At 42.8% G+C, this 23190-nt stretch overlaps 1 protein-coding gene across 1 annotated transcript; it reads left to right on the plus strand.

Moving 5' to 3' along the window:
• Positions 1–19917, plus strand: DHDDS (dehydrodolichyl diphosphate synthase subunit). The gene is made up of 9 exons (XM_033157841.1): positions 1–126; positions 3725–3836; positions 5363–5479; positions 6045–6187; positions 11268–11384; positions 11975–12076; positions 15189–15303; positions 18174–18281; positions 19366–19917. The coding sequence occupies exons 2-9, from the start codon at positions 3774–3776 to the stop codon at positions 19600–19602; spliced, it is 1002 nt and encodes a 333-aa protein (XP_033013732.1). The 5' UTR covers positions 1–126; positions 3725–3773; the 3' UTR covers positions 19603–19917.
• The last annotated feature ends 3273 nt before the right edge of the window (positions 19918–23190 follow it).

Raw genomic sequence — 23190 nt, forward strand, 5'->3', positions numbered from 1 at the left:
CGGTGACGTAACTCGGAAGGCGGGTCGAGTCGCAGTGACATATACGGAAGGGCACGTCACGCTCCTTTGCAGAGCAGCTGCCGCCGCCGAGTCTCCAAGAGGTGCAACTTCAGACCTGGCAGGCGGGTGAGTGAGAGAAGCGCCGATGCCACAGTCCTGCGCATACTGGTCAAGCTCAGCGGGGCTTCCTTTGGAGTGACTGCCCTATAGAGACAAACACCCAGGAGTCCTTCTTAGGCGGGAAGAGGGATCGGGGCTCTTTCTGCCCCCTGCGGTGGTTTTAGGGGATCCAGTGCCCACTACGTCTTGGGAGGGACCCCTTTCAAGGTGGAGGGAAGAGAGAGGGGCCCCTCTTCCAGGTCGAATGGCTTTTCTTAGTTTGTTTCGGTGGGTGACAGGAACCATATGTTCATCTTTTTGAAAAGATTCGCCTGTTGCAGTGCCAAAGGAGTTTTTGTGGTGATTTAAAAGATGAGCGAATAAACTGCGGTGTGAGGTTTTGTGGTCTACAGCGCTGTTCACTGGGATGGGATTGACCTTTGATGAATCTGGTGAATTGGGGGGGTCATAGCTCAGGGGTAGAGCATCTGCCTTGCATGGGAACAGGTCCCTGGTTCAACCCCTGGTATCCTCAGGTGGAGCTGGGAGAGACTGACTCCCCTGAAACCCACTGCCAGCCAAGTGTAGACGAGCTGAGCTAGGTGGCTCAGTGGTCTGACTTGGTATGAGGTGGTTTTCTGGGTTCCTATGAACCCAGAAATCCTATGGACGCGGGTGGCGCTGTGGGTTAAACCACAGAGCCTAGGGCTTGCCGATCAGAAGGTCGGCGGTTCGAATCCCCGCGATGGGGTGAGCTCCCATTGTTCAGTCCCTGCTCCTGCCAACCTAGCAGTTCAAAAGCATGTCAAAGTGCAAGTAGATAAATAGGTACCGCTCCAGCAGGAATGTAAACGGCGTTTCCATGCGCTGCTCTAGTTCGCCAGAAGCACCACAACCCCAGAGTCGTCCGCGATTGGACCTAGTGGTTGGGGGTACCTTTACCTTTACCTTATGAACCTACAACAGGTTGTGCTGTAATTAATTGGTCACTCTGCAATCCTAAGCATGCCTACTCAGAAGTAAGTCCTGTTGAATTCAATGGACCTTTCTCCCAGGTAAGTGGGGTTAGGCTGGCAACTTAAGTCTCTTACAGGGCAAGATCCTATTGTTTTTTACTCTTTCATTGATGCTACTGCTGGAGATTTATAGAACAACTCTATAGCATATGGAAAGTAATCCCCATTCTGGGTCTCACTCTGAGATAAGTGGGTATAAGGTTGCAGTTTTTCTCCCTCCCTATATGTAAAAAGAAAATCCATGAAAGAATAACATGATCTTATATAGCTCTACTCAGAAGTAAGCCCCATTTAATTGGACTTTACAGGTAAGTTCCTAGGATTACAGCATATCATACTTCTAAGTACAGTAGATATGCATAGGGTTGAACTGTTAAGCACTTTTTCAGAAACCCTGGAACATACTAGGGGATAAGGAAGAATCTGTTCCAACTGTAAAGGCTTTCATCTTTGAGATACTTTATAGGAAAGATATAAATATTGATGATAAGTATGGTCATTCACGTGTGATGGTCATGTGTATATTTGTTTACCTATACACAGAGAGAGCACTAGGAAGTAAGGCCCAAGGGGGAATGTCTTGCTTCCACTCTCTTCATTTAGTTGGGCCATGAAAATGAACCTGCTTTATGATTTCTGTTTTTAAAGGTAGGGTTCCCCCTCCTCCTCCTCCTCCTCCTGTAATTAGAGAGGTGACAATAATTACATCTTCCTCTTTTCATGAAATACCTTGTTTTGCCCAACAACCTCAGTAATTAGGACGGGGGAGGTTACTGACATCTTTAGCGAAGTTACTCCCACTACCTTTTTCATATTGCCAAATAATCTATATGGATAGACCAGGAACTTCCTGGGTGTTTTCCTTTTCTGCGTGCAATGACTTTTGTATCATTATTTGTGGGGAGGAGCAGTCAATAATGTGAAAGATCTTGCCTTGTAATCTGAAGTGGAACCCTCCTAGGTTTGCCACTTCAGTGAAAACTACACCACATTCCTTCAAGTTTATTTTCAGACATCTTTTCCAAATGATTCTCAAAGTGGCTCTCAAGAGCAGTAAACAAAGCTAAAAAAAATAAAGCAGAAATGCTGATATATGGATGACTAACACCTCCATCATATTTCCAGCTGTGTTAATCTTGTCGCAGCAAGAACAACTAAGTCATGTGGCACCTTAAAGACTTAACAGGTTTATGATGGCATAAGCTTTCACGGACCACAGTTTGTTTTATCAGATGCACAAAGTGTTATCCTGAGTTACAGGTGCATATAGTCTTCATATTATATTACTATAGTCATAATTATGATTATGGATTGTATTAGTCACTTTTTCTCAGAAAGGCAAACATGAATTGACCTACAAAATTAAAAGCTAGTATAAAAAGAGGAAAAAATAACCTAAAATATTCGCCAATATTGTGTATAAAATAGAAGATCCAACTCAACCCCGCTCTACTAAAAGAAGCAGAAAATTAAAGTCCACAGGTCTGGGTGAATAAAAATGTATTTGCCAGGCACCTAAAACAGATAGTGATGGTGCTAACATGCCTCTCTGGGGTGAGCATTCCACAAATGGAGCTGCCATTATTTATTTTATGAAGTACAGCATCCCCTCCTTTTCTGCTGTGTTCTAACCCCACCTCAGCTTTTTCTTTCCACTGCCCCAGTAGCAGCCTTCCAATCTTGTCTTCAGATTGTATTTTAAAACATTCCTGTTCACAAAGGCATTTGATGGCTGAAAGATAACTGTTCCCAGCAGTTGTTCTAGTTGGCATCCACCTGTCTTGGGAGACAATGGAAGAGTGCACCTTTGTGGGTAAAGTCAAACCATTGGAGACTTAACAGCACTTGCTGTGGCTGTACAGACCAATACGGGAGAGACATGTTTTGTTTAGTAGAGACAGATGAAATTGTCTGGTGGTGGTGGTGCAGGTGCACCACAACATTTATTCTCTCTGCACTCCTCCCAGCAGTAATTCTTCCTCTGGTCATTGCTATGGATACACAACCTGACTGTCTCCTAATAGTGCAATTGTCTGCAAGGGATTCCCATAGGGCGGGATTAATGTTGCCAGCCTCCGTGTCACCTTTGCAGCTATCTTTGTAACACAGAGATGGTCTGTCAACTGACCTGGTGCCTAAAGCCAGCTCCCCATAGAGGATTCTGCCATCTTCCATTCTGTAGACATGACCAAGCTAGCGTAGATGTCACTGAGACCAGAGCGTAGACATGCTGGGAATGTGGGCTTGGGAGAGCACATCTTTGTTTGAGTCTCTGTCTTGTTAAGTGATACCCAAAACCTTCTTGATGCAGCTCATGTGCAAGGTGTCGAGGCATCACTCCTGCCAGTTGTAAGTTGTCCACAACTCAGTTACATAAAGCAGTGCGCTCAACATGCAAGCCTGGTAGACCTTCAATATTAACTCGAAGGATATGTGACTGTTTTTAGATGTTCTTGATGTTTTTTTGTTTTACTATTTTGTTTCACTGCTTTGTTTCCCATCCACACCACCACACCCAATCCTGGACTTCTTTGGGATAAAGGGCAGGATAGAAATTTAATTAATAATAAGGATGGTTAAAACTCTTTTTTTCTTCCCATAACTTTCAGGCTCTCCTTTCTCTTCATCTTAAAAAAGTTTGCTTGAAAAGGGAGGACCATGTCTTGGATAAAAGAAGGAGATTTGTCCATCTTGGAGAGATTCTGTGCCAGTGTGATAAAGGTAAGTGTTACGCTGATGCTATCACAAGTTATTTGACTTGGATGCTTGCATGTGAGTGTTAGAAATATTGCTACATGTATGATGCTATAGGGCTTGAAGGGTGAAGAGCTGAATCCTGCCAGCAAACCAGATCCCCTATCTTGTAGGCCATGAGATCTTGCAAAGCAACACACACCGTGATGTCATACATGACATTTAGGTGGGCATGCTTGGCCAGAACATCCTTATGGGCCAAGTGGGGAGGCCTGGCGGGTCTCATTAAGCCCATGAGCCATAGATTCCCACCTCTGCTATAGGGGAACACCTCTGGAAATTCTGGCCCTAGAGTCTCTCCTGGAGAACCCTTTTTCTGCAGTGGCACTCCTTCTCTTGCCAGTGATCTCTCATGGGCCAGTGCTAAATATAGGCAGGGGCATCCACCTCTCTCTCCTCCCCCATAGTGTACTGCCGAGGGGACAGGCAAATTACTATTCTCTAAGTTCTGTAGTGATCACTTTCAGAATGCCATATGTTTCCTCCCTTCAGGCTTCCCACCTAACATGATATTAGGCTAAGGGCCATGTATTGCCTGACCAAGAGCTGCAGGTTCCACAGCCCTGCCATAGAGGATAGCTCTTTTGGCCATAGGCAGGAAGGAATTTCAGGCAGATAAGTGAGTGGGATGGTGGAGAAGGGTTGGATGGCTCTGCCTGTCCTCTGCACCCAGCACAGAAACAATGTGGGCTGCTGCAGGGCAGACAGAACTCCCTGTTCCTGCTCCACTATTCCAAAGCAGGTTGGTGTGTTTGTGTGTGTGTGTACACACACACACATACATATATACATATATATTTGCAGGTTGCCAACCTTTATGAGCATATGAACAAGGCTATCCTATGGTGCTGTTAGATCTGCCAGGATTAGGTTCTGGACCACCTTTCAGTTTCTGTGTTTTTGTTCTAAAACTCAGCAGTTATTATTAAAAAACCTGTAATTTGGGGGGTAGGGGTGTACTGCTGACTTAATCTGTGTCGCTTTTGCTCCTGCACTCTCCTCTGCGCACAACTGTTATTTTAGGGTTCCCCCCCTTTGTGCTCACCTTTAGGGAGGGCAAGCCTGAGTTCATCCCTTGTCCTGGTTTTCGGGGCCATTAGCAAGACATTCTCATTGCGCCCCCCTCCCTTAGCAAGTCTACCCACGCACTTCTATTGTTGTGACTTATCATTGCTACCACCCGCTTGCTTGCCAGACAGAACCAGTGGGCCAGACAAGCAGTGGGCAGCAGGTCTTTATTTGCTCATCCCTTATGGGCCAGAATGAGGTACAGGTGAACAAGCAAGAATAGGAGGAGCGGGTCTAGGTGGCTCTTGTCTGAGCCAGCGTGATTGTGGGCTGTCAGCAAGTGCCTGATTCTGCAGACCTTTGATCTCTGCCCTGGCTCATGATACAATACATGCTTAGGGTGAAATTGAGTCTGATTATCATTTTTCTGACAGCTTAATAATTTCTCTGCTTCTTTCTCTCCCCCCCCCCCCCTTTGCATTTAGGCAGGCCCAATGCCCAAGCACATCGCCTTCATCATGGATGGCAACCGCCGTTATGCTCTAAAACACAAAGTGAAAAAAATAGAAGGACATTCACAGGGATTTGCAAAACTAGCACAGGTGAGGAGGGCCTTTTCTAGACAAGTGGCTGTTTAGGATGCAAAGACTGAGATAGTGGCTTCAAGGCTTGGTCCATATCTGCCATGGATAGTTAAAATCTGTGTGTGTGTGTCTAATCACCCTGTTGCCTGTTCTTTTTTCTGTCTGCCTGGGCCCAATTTCTTCCTTTTGAGGTCCAGATTTAAATTGTTGGCTTTAACCTTTACAGCCTTAAATGGCTTGGGACCAAGTTACTTTATATACAGTTTTCTCCCCTCTGTACTTACCTGAACCTTAAAAGCTTCAGGGGCCTTGTTTTGGGTTCTCTGGATGAATTGAGGTGGGTCACCTCCAGGGAGAGGGGCTTTCTAGTGGTAGCACCCTAGTGGTCATCGGAGAGCATGAAGGGAGAAAAAAAATACCTATTTAGCAGATATCTGTAAATCAAATGGGGAGAGAGGTTTGTGTGTGTTTCTGTAACCCACCCTAGAACTATTTGATGAAGGGCGACCCAAAAACACAAATTTAGTTTTAGTGACTTGTTTGTTGTCACTTTGGCTTTGAATAAATATCTCCCTTTCTACAGACACTGCAGTGGTGCTTGAGTCTGGGTATCAGGGAAGTCACAGTCTACGCCTTTAGTATTGAGAACTTCAAGCGATCCCAGGAAGAAGTGGAAGGCCTGATGGAGCTGGCAAGGCAAAAATTTACCCGTCTTCTAGAAGAACAGTAAGCTCCTTCTTTCTAAACCCCGCCACCGCCGCCGCGACCTGCAAGTCCAGGGCTGGGAACCTGAGACCTTCCAGTTGTCATTGGACTCCAACTTCCATCAGCCCCAGCTAGCATGGCTAATGGTCAGGGATGATGGGAGTTGTAGTCTAGCAAGATCTGGAGAGCCACAGGTTGCCCTCATTTGCTGTTAAGGAACATATTTAAAAGTTAGGCCTGACTTGAGTCATCACTTCTGTCACCAGCAGGAAACATTGAGTTGTATTAAACTGACTTTTACTCAGAAAAACTGATTTAAATTAATGGACCTAAGTGAGTCAAAGCCATTCATTTCAGTGGGTCCATTCTGGGTAAAAGTCAGTTGGAAAGAACCCATGAATTAATCCTGCATTAGAACATGATTTTTTACCTGGTGGGGGAAATTGCTGTAAATATACTTGATTCTAAAGTAGCTTTTCTGTATTGTCTCAAAGGCAAACTGTTGGAAGTAGGGTTTGGTTTAGTTATTTGTTTTACGTATTTATAACCTGCCATTCCGACAAATGTTCCCAAGCCAGTTTACCTAAGCAAAATATTCCTTTTATTAAAAAAAATATAAGAAACCACTGAATAAAAGCAGCATAAAATCATTTGGTGGAGAGAGAAAGACAGTTAAGCAGTTTAAACAAATTAACAGGCCTGGGGAAATGGAGGTCTTTGCTGGTGCCAAAAAGACATCAAGGTGGTTGCCAGGTAAACATATTGGGAAAGTATTCCATAATTGAGGTGCCACCACTGATAAGGCCCCGTCTTCATTGCCTGCCTGCCTGCCTGCCACATCTCACCTAGTGATTTGGAGAAAGACCTCAGGTGAAGATTTTTAAAGTCTTGGTAGGTACATATGGAGACAAATGTCACACTAGTTGTCAGTCTCCTTACTGACTAAAATTTTTGTATAATTCTACAGGGAAATGGCTGAGGTTTCTGTGAACTGACAGATTAGTAACTGAGGATATGGAATATTGCTGTGCTTTAACTTATTTTTGGAACAATAACTTCCCAAAGTTTCATCCATTTATTTTATTTTCATTATATAATTTCAAGGGCATAAGCTTTAGCACATTAGTGTCCACTTTGTGAAGTGCCACAGTAGGCACATATGTGGGGTGATGGTGGATGGAGGTAAAGAAAATCTGGTCAACAGTGACGGTTGGAGGGAAGTGAAATGGAAAAAATAGAGACTGTGACAATTAAAAGCTTAAATGTACATGCATGGACCAGTTACAAAGCAGTGTTGATCACATAAACATTAGTAGGCTAATTAACCCCCATGGTGATAATATGAGAGCAAGAAACTGACCTGCATCAAATTATTATAATTTTTTTGTGATCATTTCTAAATTCATAATTATAAAATTATTTACATACCATTCTTTTGCAAAAAACCAGGGTGATATTTACCAGCAAATCTCTCTTTTTTTAAAAAAAAAAATGATATTTTATTGAAGCGTTTTCAATTACAAAGCAATAAAGTGATACAAAACAAAAAAAGGCACAAAACTCTGTAAAGGGGAAAAAACCATATGAATATATACAACAATAACCTAACCCATACACACTTTTATAAATTTGATACTATTATTCTAATGCTAATGAAAATATTAATAGCCTACCACATTTTGTATAAATGCATTCCAAATATTGTCATTTATCCAAGCAGAGTCTACGTCTGTAAGCAGTCTGTTCATTAGTTGCAAGTGTTATCATATTATGAAAAGGAGATAATGTATTAATTCTTCCACTTCATCAATACCAGTCTCTTGGCTACCATTAAAGCGCATAAAATCTATTTCCGTTGTCCCATTGTTAACTTCCTACATCAAATTAAGCTAAGAAAGCTGGAGGTATATTATTTATAGGTATATTATTCACATTTCCACATATTTTTGCACTACAAAATAAAATAAAATTAGCCTGAGCTTTTAGAGGTCTTCCTGTGAATAGCTGCTGCTTGACTGTATTACAGCTGTTAGTGGTACCAGGATAAAAAGAGAGAAATGTGGTTGTGTTTTGGATTTTACTGGGTCAAATGGACCATTAGTGTATATTGACAGAGCAGCAGGAAGAAACTAGAGTAGTGGGTACTCACTGGGTTCTTTTCAGTTCTGTGCTGGACTATGGAGTGTTTGGAGGATTATTCCACATCCTTGTGCTATTATTGGGATGAAAATGGCCATCCACAGGCCGCAAGAATGCCTGCTTCCTCAAACAGTTGACCTAAAGAAATACTTGATAGAAGGGCTCTTTAGATGATGCTGGACTCTCAGTTCCATCAGTCCCAACCATTGGTGCCCACAGGGTCTCTGGGTATGGTCTGAAAATACATGAGGACCTCCATCTTGCAGGTTCTGAGCAAGACTCTGATCAGTGCCTGGATGGATAACCACCTGAGAATCTCATGTATGCCATGAGAGAAGAAAGTTGGGGTTTAAATAAACCTGAAGGGGCACAGGCTTTCCTACCATTATTATTATTATTATTATTATTATTATTATTATTATTATCATCATCACTTAATAAAAAAAATATACCGTCCTTCATCAAAAGATCTCAGGGCGGTTCACATAATAAAATACAAATTAAAACACATGTAAATAATTAAACCAAAGTTATTTATCATTGAGATGAGGGTAGCATGATGGTTAAGAGAATGAGCTGTGAACAAGGATGTCCTCAGATTAAAGTCAGCTGTCATGAATTCAGTGGGTGGTTTGGGGGCAAGCTCCAAATCCCATTCCCACTGCTGGGATAATCGCTGTAACCTACTTCACAAGATTGTGCATAAGAATTACAGAATAATTGTATGTGGAAAGTACTACAATTATAAACAATTAAATATTTTGTATGTAACAAATATGTAAGAAAAGTGTCATATGATAGCTATTACATTAATTATAATGTATGTTTCGTACTGTCCTGTCCTGTACTTGAAGTGAAACTTCAGGGTTTGCCAATTACTGACTGGTTAACTATAGGAAGAAAGGTTGTTTGCACTGGAAAAGTGGCTGGGGAAACCCAGACAGATGGGCGGGATATAAATAAGAAATTATTTATTTATTTATTTATTTATTTATTTATTTATTTATTTATTTATTTTTATTATTATTATTATTAGGAATTTTTATATTTTCAAATTATCTGTTGGTATAAAGCAAACTATTAATTGGAGCAGTTATATCCTTCCCTCCACTGCTCTCCTAAAGCTAAGACCTGCTCACAACCAAAACTTATTTCAAATGATACACTGATAAGAGGGATAGCCAGTAAAGGAAGTAAACAGGGATCCAAACGGCACTCTTGGAGCTTCAATGTGTGTCCTTCCTCTGAAGTGAAACAATTAAGATGCTTAATTTGTATATTTGCAGGTCTCCCTTTAAATTGAACAGCCTCCTTTTTACTGTAGCGTAAACCTGATTATATAATTTTTTCTCAGGTTACGTCTAAGAAGAGTGGGCATTCACTTGGGACCCTGAAGGCAATAATATTTATTGGGGATCTCTTAGCCAGTGAAGCCTAGCGATGGCAGGACTTGAGCACCTTTGCCTTCCACCCTAGGCTGAAGCAAAGTGCAACTGTGTAGATACCCTGGTCCTCTCTTGTAAAAGTCAGTAGACTAAATTAATGAATGCTTCCCCATGCAGTGGGTTTGAAAAACCAACACCTACACAATACACTTCATTGCTGTTCCTTCACAGCTTATTAAAGTACAGTGGTACCTTGGTTCTCAAACTTAATCCATTCTGGAAGTCCGTTCCAAAACCAAAATGTTCCAAAACCAAGGCGCGCTTTCCCATAGAAAGTAATGCAAAATGGATTAATCCGTTCCGGACTTTTAAAAACAACCCCTAAAACAGCAGCTTAACATGAATTTTACTATCTAACGAGACCATTGATCCATAAAATGAAAGCAATAAACAATGTACTGCAGTCACACAATCAATCAATCAATCAATCAATCAGTAGCTGAACTGGGTTCCATAAAGTCACAAAAACAAAACAAAAAAGAGCCGCAAAAACAAAAACGCAAAATACCATATTTTTCACTCCTAAAAAGTAAGGGGAAATGTCTGTGCGTCTTATGGAGCGAATGTGTGGTCAATCACTGGCTCCCTTTCTGGCCCCAGCCCCTTGCCCAGGCCTCCATTGTTGAATGTCCTGCAGATGGAGGCTGTTTGTTTCCCCAGCAACATGTGACTGGCTGATTAGATTATCTGTCTGGAAACTAGAAGCGGCTCCCTTTGCTTTCCTAAAGAAGCTGCAGAACTGTGAGTTGAACCCCATTAAAACAGGATTTTTTCCCCTTTGCAAAGTAAGCTCAACAACTTTGAGCTGATCCTCAAAAAAGGGGCTTTCCCCCTTTGCAAAAGAAGCTGCACAACTGTGAGCTGATCCCCAAAAAAACTGGGCCTTCCCCCTTTCCTCCTCTAAAAACTAGGTGCGTCTTATGATCGGATACGTCTTAAGGCACGAAAAATGCGGTAAATAGCAAAAACAGACAGACCTCAACGTAACACTCAAAACGGAAATGTGGCATTCAAATCAGAAACGTAACACTCAAAAAAGAAGCGTGGCACTCAGATCGTCAGCATAATACTCAAAACGGAAGCGTAACACTCAAAACGGAGCATGTTCGGCTTCTGAAAAAGGTTCTCAAACTGAAACACTTATTTCTTGGTTTGCAGTGTTTGGGTTCCAAGTTGTTTGAGTACCAAGGTACCACTGTAAGCTAAAATCATGGCTGCTGGATGATATAGTAAACGTCTTTGGAGCTTTTGGCAGGACAGTTTCAAATGTGTTGCTGTCTTGTCATTGTTCAAGTGGCCCCAGATCCAACTCTTGCTTGCGTGGAAAACCCTTGTGACTTGTATTCTTCTCTCCCCCACTCCTCCATGTGTCCTGTTGCAAGATGTAAGCAGAATCTCTGAATAACTTAGTGTCAGTTAATAATGACTATATACTGTATGTGCTGGCATCGCTGGGGTTTGTCTTGTCTGTTGTGTTAGTCAAATTCCTCCATCCTCTTCCTCTTCTCCCCTTTTAGGGAGAACTTGGAGAGACACGGTGTGTGCGTTCGTATCCTCGGGGACCTGACCCTCCTGCCGAAAGATATCCAGGAACTAATTGCCAAAGTTGTGCTGGCAACGAGGCACTACAACACGTGAGTCCTGTTGCAAAGTCTTGCCATTTTAAAACATGGTTTTTATTGGAGTGGTCACAAGAAGACCATAAAAACAAATAGAACATCAGTAGGGGCATGTTTGTCAGATGTTTGAACAAAAACCAAGTGATCATTCATTACTCTCATTGTGCATGTCTGTATTTAATGTCAAAATGGGGCAGGAAGGTATTAAGTCAGACCACTCCCTGTACATAACCTCTCCGCAATTGTATCAGAAACCCTGGGCCCGTCCATATCTTGGCTTTGTGTGGATTATGAACCCTTTGTGCTTCCTTTAATTGTGTAATAATAATAATAATAATAATAATAATAATAATAATAATAATAATTTTATTATTTATACCCCACCCATCTGGCTGAGTTTATTCAGGGCGGCTTACAGAATATATAAAATATAATAAAGCATCAAATATTAAAAACTTCCTTTCAGTTTCCTTTTAGGAGGAGATTCAGGATAGACTATCAGTTTAATTGGATGAACTCAAGTTTAGGTATGATAAGAGAGGGAGGAAAACTTTCTTAACACCATGCATCATTTTTCTTCTCTCTTTATTTTTTATTTTAAACAGGTGTTTTTTGAACATTGGTTTTTCATACACATCAAGACAAGAGATTAGCAATGCAGTGAAAGAGCTGGCTTGGGGAGTCGAGGAAGGACTGCTTCAACCCAGGTAACCTTGCATGTTTGGGGGCATGTTTGATTTCCGCAGTGGGGCTGCTGTGGAAGCATCCACTCTGTGGCATACCATCTTCAGTCGCAGGTTGAACTCTGTTCCTTAGGCTTGGCAGAAGTAGCTGGATCACCATAGTGCTGACTATCGGGCCTTTGTGCCCATCATGAAGCCATGTTTTCCCATCCCCCACCCCCATGCTGCTGCCACCACCACTCCTTGGAGCACATTCCTGCACACTGGTTGGCTGGCCATTGTGTCAGTCATGAAGAGCAGTTTTCAAAGCACGAAAACCGTTTTTAAAAAAAACAAACCAAAAAACACCAGCAACCTTAAAGCACTAAGCAAACATTGGAGGGCATAAATATGCAAGGCTCTTGGAAATGCAAACAGAGCAGTCATGAAATCTGAAGCCTTGGCGGAAGCGCAAGCTGGCAGTCAGGACTTGAGTCGCAGGCTCTACCTGTGCTGCTTAGGGAAAAGTAGAAGAAGAGTTTGGATTTGATATCCCGCTTTTCACTACCTGAAGGAGTCTTAAAGCGGCTAACATTCTCCTTTCCCTTCCTCCCCCATAACACTCTAGGGGAAAGCAAAGCTCTAGTAGGGGAAAGCAATGCTCATGCTGCAGGAGGAAAGCTCATGCTGCAGGCTACAGCTTCCCAGTCTGTTTGTATACAGCCATAATAATACTTTCGCAAGGCTAGCCTGCATGGTGACTTCCAGATGTTCTGGACTTCAACTCCCATCAGTCCCTGCCAGCATGGCCAGTGGTCAGAGATAATGGGGTTGTAGTCCACCAGCATCACGCTGACTTACTCCCAGTGTCCTACACCTCTTCCTCGTCTACATTCTCCAATGCAACTGTCTGGGCCTTCCCACAGAAGTCCGATGCCATTCTGAAACCCCTTAAATATTCTTAGGGAAGCAGTGGTGGAACTTGGGGTCTCAAATTTCAGCGGTGCCCTGGGTGATGCCAAATTTTGGCACCCCTCCACCTCTCGCACTCCATTCTAAATCCTAGTCGCAGGGGCCTGAGGCCCTGCACCAGGGCAACCAAACCTCTTGAGAGAAGTCACGTGTACTAAAAATTAGTGTGCCACCTTTCCGTCTCAAATACCTGCCCATATAGCTTTTTTAAAACCAAGCAAAACTATTTGAAAAACAAAAGAAACACATAGCAAGAATATGCTACAGCAAACAACATGAAACAGACCGCTGGGTACTCAATAGGAGGTTGCTAAGCAGTGCTGGTGTCATGTCCCAGGCTCCACCTGCTCCTGAGTCATACAAGTCTTGAGAGCCACTAAGAGGCCTGGAGGGGGCTGCATTTGGCCTCAGGGCTGAGGTTCCCCATACTTTCCCTAAATGAAAACTGATTTTCAGCTATTCAAGCCGCAAATCCTCATAAGACCCCCTCCTAGCAGCTTCCTATAGCACATGGGGAACAGAATGAAACTCGGCAGCACAATTGCCCTGGGGCTGAGTGAATGTCCCCCAGTGCTACTTTCTGGAAGTGGTCCTGCAGATAGGAGTGGAACTACCACAATACTCCACCTCTTGACTTCCATCTCACAGAGCCCCTTCAGGTGGATAGCATTGTGGACTGTATTGAAAGCTGCTGACTGATCAGTGTCACCCAGGAATGTCTTGCATTCTACACCCACCACCTGGGCACAGTCACAAAACTACCATTTTGGGGGTTGGAGGACCATTGGGGTGCAATGGGGGCTTCTCCACATACTAAAGTATTCTGGTCACTGAGACCCATAGGAATTTTTACATCAGTGGATGCATGGAGCAGGACCACCTTAGCAATGGTGCCATTCTTGTGGAATTTGCTTCTCAAGAGGCTCAACACATGCCATCCTCCTGTGCTAAGCCTTGTATTTAAGCACTAGTCTGGTAGCCATAGGTGATAAGGATTTGCATGTAGGCAAGCACATGGAGTTCCATTTAGGCAAATGATGACTGGGGAAGGAGGAGGAGGAGCACCTCCACACCTGGCACAGAAACCCAAGAAACCAAATCAGGCTGAAACAGGATGAGCAGAATTCTCCATCCCTCTCTGCCAGCCCCCAGCAGGCTGGTGACACAGTCTGCATGCTAGTTAGTATGTGCCTACTTACTCTTATTCACAAGGCTTTTCCATGCACTGAGATGCTTCTTTAGAACTTCCCTGTTCTTTCAAGTCTCTGGAGGGCATGAGGACCAAACACAAGTAGATTGATTTTAGTTTTATGATCTTAACAGATGTCATGGTCTTAAATGCTGGGACTCTTTGTATTGCCTTTTTGTGTTTGTGGTTGTAACTGTTTCATTTCTTCTTCACCTACCTGGCGCATTCTTCTCTAGCAGAAAAGTAGTATTGAAATGAGAAGGAAAAATAAGTGCCATAAACAAAGAATGAGCAATTAGGCATAGTGCTAGTATAGATTCAAGAGGGTTTTTTATTATTTTGAGTTTCTAATCTACCTTGTGCCCATTAGAATCTGCCCCACACTTTAGAAACAATAATAAAATGAGTCTGATCGTATATGGAACATGTTTATCGAATGTATCTTGTGCCAGTTTACTCCTTACCACCCAAAGCAAGTTCAAACAAAGTCCTCAGTGCTTTCAGAAAAATGCTTGGAATTTGCGTCTTGGGGAAGGCAGTTTCCTAAGTGAGTAGGCCATGCTGCTCTCTGCGCCCTCCTTTTCTTCTTCAATGAGATTGGCACTCAGATGGATTAATTTAAAGTTAAGATCCAGAGGTACAGAAATAAGCACATGGTGCAGTCTTTCTAGTCTTCATGGCTAGGAGCCTTACCACTGCCTCCTAGCCATGATTATGAGTGTAGGCTACCTCTGAATTCAGAGACAGTAAACCTCTGGATACCAGTTGGAGGAGCGACAGCAGGTGAGGGTTGATACCCGCGTGTACCACTTATGGGTTTTGCCATAGGCATCTGGATGGCTGCAGTGTGTGAAGGAGGATGCTGGAATAAGTGGGCTTCTTCTTCTTCTTCTTCTTCTTCTTTGCCTGATCCAGGTGGTCTTCATGGTCCACCTAATGTGCATTCCACTTTGTAGATAAACTTTGCCTCCCTAATTTAAATTTTGTGTCTCTTAGTGATGTATCGGAGTCGCTGATCGACAAGTGCCTGTATACATGTAAATCTCCTCATCCAGACATCCTAATAAGGACTTCCGGAGAAGTCAGACTTAGCGATTTCATGCTCTGGCAGGTAACAGTGAACTGAAATTACCCATGAGGTTGGAGGAGTGAGATCCACCTCTCCTGCTCTGCTTGGTCTTGTTTAGAAATAATTTAGCACTTTGGCTCTGGAGATTTTGTTGTAAGGTTTTAGGAAAGATTTTGTCTTTCAGCTTCGGGGTGGAATCTAAATCTCTCTTCATTAAACCATTAGAATAAAAATACATTCAAAGATATGCAGTCCTACACCATGTACTGGAATATCAGTGTGAACAAAGGAGCTGTCAGATCAGGGCTAAATGTTGAGAGTCAATATCAAGCTTTAAAAACAATAAAGCCACTCCTACTGGCTCAAAAAAAAATCTTGTCCAGATATAAAACTGTTGTTGCATAAATGACTGGGTCATGCCTCAAAGAAAGTCTTCTCAAACAAAAATGTACTTAGTAGGCACCTAGATAGCTTGATGCTGGTGACTGATTTCGGCTGGTAACTGATTCCAGAGAAATGGAACTGCAGAATCAAAAGTCTGGCTTCTAGTCCAAGTTAAGGTATATGGTACTCTCAACACTATTGCATCTGAGAAGAGCAATAGCTTGGTAGGGCTATATTGGGCAAGGGTCTCCCTTGCAGATCCTAGTCTCAAGTTTTTTCAGCCTTAGAATGCTAAAAGCAAAACCTTGAACTGTACCACTAGCTAGTGCAGCTCCCTCAGCAGAGGTGTTATATGTCAATGGAATACCTCAACAATCAACCTAGCTGCTGCATTCTGCATTAGCTGCAGCTTCTGGGTTAAGCTGCATGCAGGTGCCAGTCCTAAGCAATGGATAAGAGCTCTTCTTACCATACTGTTACAGCAGGAGTGGCCAGCCTATGGCCCTCCAGATGCCATTGAAGTCCAGCTCCCAACAACACCACCTTGATTGGTCAGTGGTCAAGGACAATCGCAATGACACTATACCGCAGCAGTGTCTGGAGGGCTGCAGGTTAGCTGCCCCTGAATTACAGCTTTCTGTTTTATGCTAAAGCATGAACTATAAATGGGGAAATTTCCTTTCAGGATTCCCCCTTTGATTTCTATGTCCCGTTTGCTAAGGGACCTCTTCACCCCATATATCCCTAGCTGGCAACTGCACCCCTCAGCTGGAGAATTCTGGGAGTACCACATGCCCCAGAGGTGCGCTTAGCCTGTACTAGAACCTGGGCTTTGAGTCTTGCAGCTACAGCCTTCTGGAATCAGTTACCAGCTGAGGTTAGACAGGCACCTATCATTTTGATGTTTAGAAGGCTAGTGAATTGTGTAGGTTGAATGTGAAGCAAGTGCAGCTCTTGCCCTGCTTTGCACATGCCACGGTCATTCTACCTGCTGGTTTCCTGCAATGTGATCCTTTTCCCAGCAGAAAAGGAGGAGTGCCCTTTGCTACAAAAAAGGACTGCAAGAAGCAGGCCTACAAGAATCTGTGCTCTTTGGCCTGCATTAGAGTTAGCTAACTTTTTCCAGGCAGAGGGCCACGTGGACCCCATGGTTGTCCAGGAGGTATGGCCAAAGTGGGAAAATGTGCACAACAAGAACTGTAGTTCTCAAGGCTGCTTTCCAAAACATTTCCCCCATAATGTTGTTTTGTTATTTTTATTGTAACATAAAAAGAGTTACTAGCAAACAAAAGTGCAGTAGCAGGGTATCACATCATACTATACAGAAAACAAGCAAGCAAACAAAAAAAGGATAAGAGGAAGAAATGGCAACACACCAGTCCAAACTGAGGCATCCATATTTCCTGAGCTGGCGTGGATGGTGAATGTTGGGCATTTAAGTCAAAGCATGAGAAATAAAATCCCACCAGGAAAAAAAATCCCACCAGCAATCTGGATCATCCATCCCTCTGGATAAACAGTGTTACCCACGCCCCACACCCCGCAATAGCTGAAGACCGTATGTTCTTAAACCATCCTGGCTGCAGTTAGCATCCATGCCAAAGGTTGTTTAGAGCAACAAGCCTTCACGTTAACAGTCAGCCTGTTCAGTAAAGACAATTGTGGGGAAGCCTGTACAGGTGATTTAATTATTTTAGATATTTCTTGATAAACTTGAGGCTATTCAAAACCATTGTTATAAATAAGTGTTAAAGTCATTGTTTTAAAATGGACCAATTGAACTGGGGTGGGGGTGGCTTGGAGGCACACAAGCCATTTGGCATCACAATAGTACAGTGAGGGACCTACATGAGCTGTTGGGGAGGGGGAGAGGATTTTTAAATTTATTTTTTATGGAGAAATTTGAAGGGAGCCACAAATAACTTTTGGTATCACAGCAGGGAGCCCACTGAAGTGGGGGGGGGAGAGATCTCCTAGAAATGTATGTACAGTAGTACATTTAGAGTAGGCCACAGGTTGTCACCCCAGGCATACATCCTTAAAGCTGAATTCCCTTCCTTCTCCTACCCCCAACCCCCACCCAAAAAACCAAAAAACTTTTTAGAGGTGTAGTGTTGGGTTGATCATGCTCCCTTCACTGCCAAAAGGATATTGAGGTGGAATGGCAATTGGTATTGGATGTGCACACTCTAGAATGAGTCCTCGCAGCCTCAGTTCTTTCTTTCAGTAGCAGTGGGGCAATGGGGAAGTCACTTTTCATGACTGCAAAGCTCATAGTGCAAAGCTAAACACCTCTCTGCCCTGTTTTCACATTCTTATAGTAGAATTTTGAGGTTACAGGATTCCAGCATGATCCAAAGTATCTGCACACAACCCATGCAATCAATGAGTAGGAATGTATGTAGCATATGGATGAAAGGCCTTTTGTGGGTTTGTGCTAGAATAATTTCACTGGCAACGTTGCTTGATTCTGTGGTGTTCTTCCCTCTGCAGGCTGCCTGTTAAACTCCTTGTCTTTCTTTCTGCAGACATCTCATACATGCTTGGTTTTCCAGTCTGTGTTGTGGCCAGATTACTCCTTCTGGAACTTGTGGGAGGCTGTCCTTCAGTTCCAAATGAACTACAATGCTTTGCAGGTAAGACCCGGAGGGCACACATCTGAGGCAAATCTGGCAAACTCAGAACTCCCCACCAACATATTATGAATATTAACTGACTTTCTCAAGACTTAAAAGACTGGGAATTGTGCCAGTTTTTTTAAAAAGAAAAAGAAAAACACCTTATTGCTTTTAAAAGCAAGCATTCCCCATCTCAACTGTAACACTTAAGCAAAAATTCATTGCATCTAATGTCATTTATACATTCACGGGCTAAACACAAGATTTAATAAATAAGAATAATATTATAAAAATCCCAATTTCTGGAGATCAAATTTTGAGTATGATTTGGTGAGGTCCTCCTAGTTTTTTTTATGGGTAGACCGTAGAATTAGTTCAAAGCTGATAAAAATAAGTTTCCTTATACCAAATTGGTTAAATATATGACATCATCATAAAAAGTAACTAAGCCCAAATGTGCCCCTAGTGAAAATGGTATTAGGTGATCTAGAAACAGATGTAGACATTGGGTGATGTTCAGTGTTAGTCATATGCAGAACAGACCTATGGAAATGGTTCTAATGGCTTTTCCATTGTGGGTAGATTTTACAGTGGGTCAGGTGTTTTCTTCTGTTTCAGTTAAATACTATTGTAAAATCAGAAGTGCAGAAATATTTGATAGTGACCAAATACACTGAATTTTTGCATGTAGCAAGACAAATGCATTGGCGTAGAACGGAATGCAGTCGCTTGGTGGAAGTGTGTATGGAAGAAAAATAATTTTAGGACAAGGGAGCAAACTCTTAACTTTGAGAAGGATTGGGTGTTCTTTGATTTGTTTTGTTTTTTGGAGCTGTTGCATGGTGGATGGAGAGGCCTTTGGGAACCAAACAGAAGCAAATTTCTCTAGCAATTTTTGCTTCTCTATTCCAGGGAAGCCAGTGAGGTGCTTTCAAGATGTTATGGCACACCACTCTCATCAACCTTGACAAGTGGCCATGCTGGCTGGGGCTGATGGGAGTTGTAGCCCCGCACACATCTGGATGGCACCACATTGACTATCCCCCATCTACACTATTAGGCTTGCTTCATTTTCACCAACTCATATGCCATTTCTTTTCAGAAAGCCAGGGATTTGTACATGGAAGAAAGGAAGTGGCAACAGATGGAAAATGACAAGATCTGCGTGCTGGAGAAACTGAAAGAGGAAGGTTCTGCATCATGTGCAGATGCGCAGAGACGGCGGACTCTCCTCCAGGAATGCAGAGCTAAACGGGAAGAGAGAATCCAGAGTTTTTTGCAAGCCCTGGAGAATAAGCAAATGGACTTCCTAGAAAAACTGAGTATGGCATCAGCATGACAAAAAGGAACTTGTAGGGCCAGGAGTCGGGTGCAGGAGGTGAAGGACATGAATCAAGTTACAAACAGTCCAGCTGCTGCCGGTGGTCTTCACTTGTTAATGGGAATGTAAAGTTTTGTTTCCCTTTTTGTTCTCAGTAGACATATACAAGACTTTACCACCTCTGTGTTTCTGGTTGTTAATCAAGCTTTGGTTGGGGAAGACGGTGTCTGAAATAAGTTTATGCTTCCTGAATTCCATGTGGGTTTATAAAGGTAACCAAACAAAGAGGTATTGGGTGTGGAATTGGTTAAATAAAGGACAACCTTGAGTAGATGTTCTTGGGAAGGTCTGTCCTTGTTTCACTCCCTCTTCCCAAACTGCCTCAGCTAAACAAGTTTCCTTAAACTTCTTCGAATTCTGAAAAGTTGCTTGCCGTGCAGGGAGGGGTGCAGTTGGGAAAAGTGGACAAGGACCCTGTTTGCATGCACACAGACAAATGGGTGTCTAGTTTTAGATAGGCTTTTTGATGCCTAATTAGAAGACTGGCTCTCCCATTAAATAAAAATAAAAATTCTCATCTCAAATTTCTGTGTGTGGCCAGAAACAACAGAATCGCCCTGATTTGGTGAACCTGTGTACTTGTGAGGCTCTACAAGGAAACATACATTGCCTGCCCCAGAACTATTTTGGCATTAAGTGGTACATAAATTAATAAAAACTAGATTGGGAGACTGTTCTTTCTGCTTGGCTCTGTATGTGCTACAGAGCTTTGGGCATTCCAGCTTGCTGGAGGTGTATCTAATGCAGCATACTTTGCTCTCTGTATGTGTGTGGTTTTTTTTAAAGTGTTTTACTTTCAGATGGCACCAGAAAATGTAATTTTTTAAAAATAAAAAAACTTGCAGATTCAGCATGCTGGATACAGCTGTGAAGAGGCTGATTAAGTCATCAAACCATGAATAAAGCAATTTTTGGGGGGAGACAACATATTTTAAAAATAAGCTGAATATTATTAAAAGTTGCTATTCTAAAGCTATGTGAATCCAAAGAAGAAATGTGCAGTTTAATTATCTTTTTAAAAAATGGTGAGGATGAGCCAATTGTCAGAGAACTGATACTGTAAATCATCAAACCATTTAAGAATTGTGTCCTTTTTCAATGCAAGTAGCTAAGGATATATACAGAAATACATGGTGACCAATAAATTATGGGAACTTTGTTCTCATGCAGTGGCTTTACCTACTGTGGGAAGCTGAATCTTTATAGCTTTTATGATGTCTGAAACAGCTGTTTTAGGAAAGACCTCGAATTCTAAAGGGAATGTCTCTTTCTTAAACAGGGCATGCACATAACCTCCCAGCCATGTGTTTTCAGAGGTGGGAAAGAATATTAGTAAATGTTTCTTCTGCATTAAAAACTTGCAATCAATAAGTTGAAAAACGTGAATGGTTTGTTCAGTGGGAAACAAGAGGTCCAACATCCTTAATGAAGGTGTTTCTTTATATGATTTAGAAGTAGATGTTGGCACACCAGTCCAAACCCGCTCAGGGGTGGGCAGCCTCCAGTGCATGGGTCAGTGTTGGTTGGTGCTTCAGGGAATCCAATTTGGTTTGTGATGCCATTTCCCCAAAAAATCACAACCACGTGTCCATCAGCTGATTGGCTTTTTAAAATCCTGCTGGGTGTTACTTCACCATGCATTCCCTATGGGGAACATCCTTCCATATCAGACTCCTGCAGGGAGCCTGACTGAACCCTGAGCAGGTGAGCAGAGGGTTCAATCCTACTTGGTGCTTCACCACCACCACCACATGGGTCAATTTTTGATAGGGAGTGGGACTGCCTAGCAACCTATCACTTCCATCATGATGACAGATGGATGGGTGATTCCCACTTACCTGCCAAAAGTTGGCCAGTAGAGTGGGGGAAGTAATGACCTGGCTCACTGGGTGTATACAGAACAGTTTGCATCAGTGTGGTCACTGTGGCATCCTATACTGGCAAGCATGCTAGCTGCCAGTTGCATCTGTCATGGTCACACATCAAAACTAGATTACTGTTAGTGTGCTGGTGGTGGGATGTTGTGTTTCTGAATCTTCTGAGACCTGATAGTACAGGATGCAGTAGCCAGACTACTGCACAGTGTTTTTGGAGCTTATTACTCTTGATTTACATTATTTGCACTGGCTCCTGGTCTAATTTCAGGAGCAATTGAAAGTGCTGGACACTTGCCTTCATAGTTCTCAACTGTGTGGGATCAGTACAACTAAAATACAGTCTGCTCCCATATGATCCTTCCCAGTGACCAAAATGTTTGGGTGTTTGGGAACTCCTTGGTGGAGCATACTCAGTTCTGGCAGGCAGGCTTTTGGACTGGATGGTGGGTCATTTTGCTGGATTCTGGGTTTTGTACTATCTGCTGCTTGCTTGTTCTGCACACACACACCCCCAGCATGCATTTGTGTTTGTTTTGTGGTTTTAATTCTTTGTCTTTTTAAAGCTGCTTTGGGTGGCTCAAATTATGAATGAAAAAGACATTCAACTACCCTCTAGCAGATTTTCAGGGTGTCCAGTAGGTTTTCAGTGGAACTTGCTTCTGTGTGCTTAATGTCAATGACTTTAATCTGACTAAACAGGCTTATAGTACATGCTTGCCTGTTTAAAAGGCTTGTAGATCACACTGAGAACAATTGGAATGAATGGCGGCTGTGTTGCAGTTATGTGGTTCATTGCACCTACTGTTAAGGGGTATTTCTGTTCCTGGAGAATGAGAATAAGAGGCCAACTTGAGTTATTTTTAAGAGTGCGAAGTTGTTTAGCTCTACTGTAGTAACTGTGTTCATAGTGAAATATAACTAGAATCCTGATGGAATAAAAGCAAGTTGAAGATTGTTAGATTTGGCAACTGGGATATGAAAAGTTAAATCTTAAAAGTTCTTAGTGTAGTTACCAGTATTGCTTCCAGCCTGTTTAAAATTCTAAAGCGATGGGAAACCTTGAGCCTGGGTACCAAAAGTGGCCCTCCATGACTGTGTCTGGCCTTCTGGGCTCCTTCAGTCTCATGCCCTTCCTAGAGTACTTTTTCCTGATTAGAATGTGACCTTGAATTGTGATAATGCCTCTTGCTTGCCTGATTGGAGGGAAGTACATACATTTTATAAACCTTTGCATCTCTGGAAGGAAGCTTAATATACAAAAGTAAATCTCTCTCTTTGCTTCACCCACCCTTGTGTCTGGCCACCCATGCAGCCTTGGATGGTTGCCAACAAAGGAATTTTGCCCTAAGACTGAAAAAGGTTCCCCATCCCTGAACTCAGGAGCGTATCTAGGAGTTTGTGAAGTTGGCCCTGCTAAGGGTGCAGGCCCAGCAGGGCACAAAAATCATGCCTTTCCACTCTGGCTAGGAGCCCACCTGCCCATCTACATGCTCCCCAGACTGTTCCTATGCTGCTCTGGACAGTCAGGTGAAGCATGCAGGCTCATCTGTGTGCCTTGGCAGGAGCACCTCCCAAGTGAAATGCGGTAAAGAAGGATGTCATAAGAAGACAAGCCCTGCTGACTCAGGCCAATGGTCCATGTAATCCAGCATCCTGTTCTCACAGTGCA

This window comes from Lacerta agilis, chromosome 8, assembly GCF_009819535.1.
Source record: "Lacerta agilis isolate rLacAgi1 chromosome 8, rLacAgi1.pri, whole genome shotgun sequence".
NCBI classification, from domain to species: Eukaryota; Metazoa; Chordata; class Lepidosauria; order Squamata; family Lacertidae; genus Lacerta; species Lacerta agilis.

Excerpts from the sequence above, each read along its gene's own strand:
- DHDDS (XM_033157841.1), top strand. The coding sequence starts at position 3,774 with ATGTCTTGGATAAAAGAAGGAGATTTGTCCATCTTGGAGAGATTCTGT. Across the intron at positions 11,385-11,974 it reads GCAACGAGGCACTACAACAC|GTGTTTTTTGAACATTGGTT; the intron begins GTGAGTCCTGTT and ends TATTTTAAACAG. Across the intron at positions 18,282-19,365 it reads TGAACTACAATGCTTTGCAG|AAAGCCAGGGATTTGTACAT; the intron begins GTAAGACCCGGA and ends ATTTCTTTTCAG.